Source organism: Odontomachus brunneus, unplaced genomic scaffold, assembly GCF_010583005.1.
Source record: "Odontomachus brunneus isolate Ranch 3 - 2012 unplaced genomic scaffold, Obru_v1 Obru_scaffold_111, whole genome shotgun sequence".
Classification (NCBI taxonomy): domain Eukaryota; kingdom Metazoa; phylum Arthropoda; class Insecta; order Hymenoptera; family Formicidae; genus Odontomachus; species Odontomachus brunneus.
In genome coordinates, this window is record NW_022639561.1 from 1,043,556 (window position 1) to 1,049,613 (window position 6,058).

The 6,058-nt window shown below is 58.7% G+C and overlaps 2 protein-coding genes across 2 annotated transcripts; both read right to left on the reverse strand.

Moving 5' to 3' along the window:
• Positions 1-484: 484 nt before the first annotated feature.
• On the reverse strand, positions 485-1,161 carry LOC116849330. The gene is made up of 2 exons (XM_032826370.1): positions 960-1,161; positions 485-777 (listed from the first exon to the last, which is right to left on the reverse strand). Exons 1-2 carry the CDS (start codon positions 1,159-1,161, stop codon positions 485-487), a joined length of 495 nt encoding a protein of 164 aa, XP_032682261.1.
• A 1,298-nt stretch (positions 1,162-2,459) lies between these two features.
• Positions 2,460-3,773, reverse strand: LOC116849331. The gene has a single exon (XM_032826371.1). It carries the CDS (start codon positions 3,771-3,773, stop codon positions 2,460-2,462), a length of 1,314 nt encoding a protein of 437 aa, XP_032682262.1.
• Between the last annotated feature and the right edge of the window lie 2,285 nt (positions 3,774-6,058).

A 6,058-nucleotide genomic window follows, 5' to 3' on the forward strand; every position in this document is an offset into this window, starting at 1 on the left:
AAAGTACTGTTAAGATTAAAAGTATTAACCCAGACAGCATACAATATTAGTAAGTTATTAGATAAATATTTATAAATATTTATTTTGAATTACTTTTTTAAAATATATATATATATATATATATATATATATATATATATATATATATGGGCCGGGGATCAAGTCTTGTAGTCGGCCCATGGCCCACTTCGTCGGCGGGATTCGTGTGTCCAACAGTACTTCCAACTCTCCTACTCTGGGTGGATCTTCCCTCTGGTGCCATTTGCGTCGGGCCTGCAACTGGGTAAGGTACTCCCTGGACCAACGATCCCACTGATGCTCCGTGAGGCGTCGGAGGAGCTGCCACCGGTTGAGGTGTGTTTCCGATTCATTGGCCAGACTGGGCTCGGGGACCGCAATCAGCGGTCGCCTGATCAGGAAGTGTCCGGGCGTCAGAACCTCTAGGTCCTCCGGATCGTTCGTCAGTGGACTCAAAGGCATGGAGTTAAGACAGGCCTCCACCCGCGCAAGTGGAGAACTTCTCGATGCTAAGCAGTCGTTCTCCCAGTACGCGTCGCAGATGATGCTTGATCGACCGCACCCCGGCTTCCCACAACCTTCCAAAGTGCGGAGCGGCCGGAAGCACGAACCGCCAGTCCGTTCCGTCTGCGGCAAGTGCCGTCGTCACCGGACCCCCTACGTCCAGTGCGGCACGGAGCTGGGCGCGTAGCTCCTTGTCTGCGCCGACAAAGGTGGTGTCTTGATCGCTGTGGAGTACAGCGGGTAGGCCGCGGCGGGCTGCGAATCGATGAAAGACCGCGATGAACGCCTCGGAAGTGTAGTCGCCGACAGGTGTATATCAGTTGGACACGGGGCAATTGGACACAGTCCAATCACAAGTCGCTGCTCCAAGGGACCCTACAAATGTCTCTAATCACACGGTGCTTGGCTGTGTCCAAATGCACCGTGTCCAAATGCACCGCTCCCGTCGCCGACGAGCTCCAGGTGGATGGCGCGCGTGGCGAAGCAAACGAACACCGCGATGTACCCCTTGAACGAGGCGCGTCCACGTCCGCATACCGCGGTGAGGGCGACCGGTCCAGCGTAATCCACTCCGGCAGTGTGGAAAGGCGGAGCTAGCGTCGCTCGCTCGCGAGGCAACGGCGCCATCACCGGTGTCATAGGCTTCGCGCGATGCCTGGCACAGACGACGCACCGATGTAATACTTGTCTCACTGGAGCCCGGCCTGCAGGGATCCAGAAGCGCTGCCTGAGCCGTTTGTGCATTAGTTGCACACCTCCATGTAGCGTTCGTTCGTGGGCGTCCCGGATCAAGAGTTCCGTCAGCCGAGCCTCCCTCGGCAACAATATGAGATATTGCCTGTCGTGAGTTAAGTCCGCGAACCTCAACCGCCCGTCTATGCGCAACAGGCCATCAGCGCCCAGAGATAGATGGAGCTGGCGCAGTCGACCCGAACCCAACAGCTGCCGACCTCCACGCAATCGACCCAGTTCCTCCGCAAAGAACGCCCGCTATGTGACGGCGAGTAGCCGTTCTTCGGCGCGCCGATACTCGGCGGTGACGACGGTGGCGGAGTCCGATAGCGGAACCGCAACACGTACGCCATAATGCGTAACGCCTTGCGATATAAAGAGGCCGCTAGCAGTCCTTCCACTCTTGAGGGGGATTTGCCTGGTCCGACCCCCCTGGCAAACCCGCACCATACCATAATTAACCGTTCCCGCCTGCTTCCATCGAGGCCAGTGTTCGGGGAGCCGCACAATCCAAGCGAGACCTCCCCACCATAGCTTGTGCTCCCGCAGGAGTCGAGGAGGCATGCCCCGGGACGCGCAGTCAGCTGGGTTCTCCTTAGTGGGAACGTGACCCCACGGAATGGACGGGAGGAACTCGTGGATCGCTCCCACCCGGTTCGCCACGAATGTGTTCCAACGAGCTGAGTGCTGCTGAATCCATATCAGTGCGACCGCCGAGTCGGTCCAGCAGTGTTTGACCATGGTCGGCGGAGGCAGAGTCTCCCGCACGAAACGCAAGAGCCGGGCTAGCAAGTGGGCTCCACAGAGCTCCAACCGGGGAAGCGAGACCCGCTTCACTGGCGCCACTTTGCTCTTAGCTACCAGTAGACGGGACACCGGTGATCCTTCTCGGGTCCAAATCACCATATAGACGGCGGCTGCGTAAGCGCGCTCGGAGGCGTCGCAGAAACCGTGGAGTTCCGCCGTTGCCCCGGGATGGTGCCCCGTTCACCGCGGCAACCGTATATCCTTCACGGCTTGGAGATCGCGCCGATACTGTCCCACCAACAGTGGGGGAAGGGACTCGTCCCAATCAACTCCCCGCAGCCACAGTTCCTGCAACAACTTTTTCTCTGAGACCACTACCGGACTGATCCACCCCAGTGAATCAAAGATTCTGGCGATTGTAAAGAGTACGTTTCGTTTGGTGTCCGCCGAGGGTAGGCTTAGCCGTACCCGAACGCGTCCTCCTCCGGTATCCACTGGACACCTAACACAGGGGTCCCCAATTCCGCATGGTCCCGCAAGGGCACCAGTGATAGACGGCAGTCCATAGGCACAGACTCCAGCACTGTGTTGGCGGCCCACTTTTTCAAGGAAAACCCGACTGCCCGGAGGAGCGAAATCAGTTCCGTCTGCAGGGTGAGGGCCTCCTCGACAGAGGCAGCGCCAGCCAGGACGTCATCCACATACGTCGAACGCCGCAGAAGTTCCGCCGCTTGCGGATAGCGTGTGCCCTTGTCTCGGGCCAACTGCTGCAGGACGCGCAGCACCAGAAAGGGAGCGCAGGCCGTTCCGTAAGTAACCGTGCACAGCTGGTAGACCTGCACTGGCCTAGTTGAAGACGGGCGCCAAAGGATGCGCTGCAGCGGCTGGTGCTCAGAGTGGACTATTATCTGCCGGTACATCTGCTCGATGTCCGCGATGAATACTATCCGTTCCATGCGCCAACGAAGCAGCACACCTCCGAGGTCCTGCTGGAGTCTGGGGCCGACATGGACAACCGCGTTCAGCGAAGGGCCGGTAGCGGTTCCCTGAGATGCGTTAAAGACCACCCGAAGTTTCAGCGCCGACCCTGATCCCTCGATCACAGGGTGATGCGGCATGTAGAAGCCAGGGCGACCAGTGACTTCCTTGTTCTCGCTCACGCGACGCATGTGACCGCGACGCTCATAGTCGTCAAGAAAGGCGTGGTACGCCTTCCGGAGCTCGGGACTGGTCTGGAGCCGGCGTTCCAGTCTCGCCAGCGACGCGTGCGCCGCAGGTTTTGACTCTCCGACCACTGCGTCAGGCTTGAGCGGCAAGCGGACTAGGTACCGGCCGTCCCGTTGTCGTGTGTGAGTAGCGGAGAAGTGTCGCTCGCACTCCTCCTCGCCTGGCGTGAGTGGAGAAGTCTTGGGCACCTCCTCCAACTCCCAAAACCTCCTCAATTCTGCGTTGAGCGCTTCGTCCACGCAGCGCACGGTGCTGCAGTGGACACTCTGGGTGCCCTGGTCCGGTGCCGTCAGACCCAAGAGCACCCAGCCAAGGCGCGTGGCTTGTGCAACAGGCGCCAAGGCCGGACCTCGGCGGATCTCCGACAACACGACGGCAGCGTAGAACTCCGCCCCCAAGACTGCCAACACTGTATCCGAGGCCTGAAGGTCATCAGCCAAGGGCAGCCCGGCGAGATGCGACCACTGCATTGGCAAGTCCGCCAGGAACGGACGGTAAGCCGTTAAGCGAGGCACCACCAGGGCCTCCAAGTTCCGCTGGAACATTGGCCCCGTCATCGACTGCAGCCATAGTGAGGCAACCGTCCGCACTTTTTGTCCGCGCCTGTCGGTCGCACCCGTCAGTGTCACTCGTGCCGACCGGCGGCGCGCCCGAAGTTGTTGTGCCACATTCTTTGAAATGAGATTGACTTCCGAACCAGTTAGTGTGAAGCCCGACACCCATAGGGTGCCGCGCTTTGCTCCCTCAGCCGTGAAGGCTATACGCAACTTGCTACCATCTACCTCTACCGTTTGTCAACCACTGACAGGGGAAGGGCGATGGAAAAATCCAGCAGCGCCTGCGGGACGTGTTCGCAGGATGAGCGGTTTAGCCGTGACGCGCGCGCCGCCTGCCCTTGTGGCTGCAGCGCGCGCCCCACGCCCACGGGGACCACGGGGAGGCCCGCTCACTAGTGTCTCGCCCAGACACACGCTCTGACCCTTTTGGATGGGAGGGGCAGGAAAGAGGAGTGGATATTGGGTATGGGTGATGGAGGTGGGAACCTGAAAAGAAGAAATGTATATTAATAAAGTTTTCCCAGCCTCAGCGGCCCGGGTCCACGGTGATCTCGCGAAGGTTGCGAGGCCGTTTACCCATGCCCGAGGGCTCCGACATCCCCCGGGTAGGCCGCTGTGAAATCTAATATGGACCCTTTAAAAAGAGGGTTTCCCGACAGAAGGCCGCGAAGATGGAGTAGGCCTCTGGAGTCGACACGAAGTATTGTGCCGCCTCCGGCCACCTCCAGCTCGCGGCCGGAACGACATCCCGAAGAGCCTTCCGCTGCGGTTCGAATTATTGACAGCGCAGAAGGTGGTGCGCGGCCGTGTCGCTTCCCTCCCCACAAACACACATCTCACCTTTCACAAGGCCCAAGGACGCAAGGCGTGCCTGGAACCTGCCGTGTCCGGTGATCATTTGTGTCACGTTGTGGTCAGGGCAGACCCACCGCGCATCAACCCTGCGCTCTACATTACTAAAGAAGGCGTACGTAGTGCGGCCTTTGCTCGAAGAAGACCATCGAGCCTGCCACACCTTGTACGCCTCACCCCTAATAAGACCCTGGGTCTTTTTAAGATTCCCGGTGAACGGGACTACTGCATCACCTAACCTGGCATCCATCTCTTTCCTTGCCATATATCGCGCCGAATATTCGCGGAGAAGAATGTCGACGGGAAGCGCGCCAGCAACCACGCAGAGCGACTCCGTCGACGCCGTGCGGTACGCAGCGGTCGTCGAGATGAGCGCTCGGCGCTGCAGGGTCCTGAGAACCTTCAGGTCAGCCCCCGCGCACAGGTCGGTCCACCCGGCAGCGGCGTAAGCCACCGTCGGCGCGAACACGCCCCGGTAGATCGCGGAGAGCGCACTGAAGCGCAATCCCCACCGACATCCCGCCATCCTAGCTAATTTACTAAAGAGCGACCCGACCTTGTCGCTCAAGTATCTGCAATGGGAGGATACTCCTATGTCCCTGTCAAAATGGATGCTAAGGTACCTAACTGTTTTCTTAAATGCGATCTTCTCGTTTCCTAAGCGAATGGTCGGTGGTCTTGCCGCGAGATTTGTTTTCTTGGCCCAGTGGGCTTTTCGTTTCCGGTCCGGACGCGCTCCTCCCCGTCTACCGATGGGGGCCCTCCTGATCGGTTCGCTCCTGAGTACGATTGCCTCAGTCTTACGCGATGAGATCTGGAGTTTGGCCCCCTCGCACCAATTCCTAACTAAGTTTGCTACACGTTGCCCTCTTTCTTCTAATTCTTTCCGCGAGTCGCCTTCGACCGTGACCAAAAGGTCGTCGGCGTACGCGATAAACGACCTACCTATCTCCCTCTCTAGTTCGCGGAGAAGCCCATCGAACATAACTGTCCAGCACGCTGGACCTAAAACCGAGCCTTGAGGGCAACCTCTACTCGCGTCCTTGGAGACTCGAATGTCTCCAAAGGACACGCTGACCTTCCTATCGTTAAAGTAATTGCGGAGAACCTGGAAGATATTTCGAGGGCAGCCTAGCCTCTTCGAGGTCTCCAGGACTAGAGGCCACCAGACATTGTCGAAGGCGCCGGCTATGTCGAAGAGCAGCGCATAGACGTATCTCCGCTCGGAGGCGGAGACCATCCGACGCAGCTCAACGATCGCGTCCTCCGTCGACCTTCCGGCCATGAAGCCGAACTGCCGATCGGAGAGTCTCCCCGGCGCCATCGACGTCCGATCGAGTCGCTTCTTCAGAAGCTTCTCGAAGAATTTCCCTACAACGGAGAGGAGACAGATGGGTCTGTAAGATTTAGGGTCCTTCGCG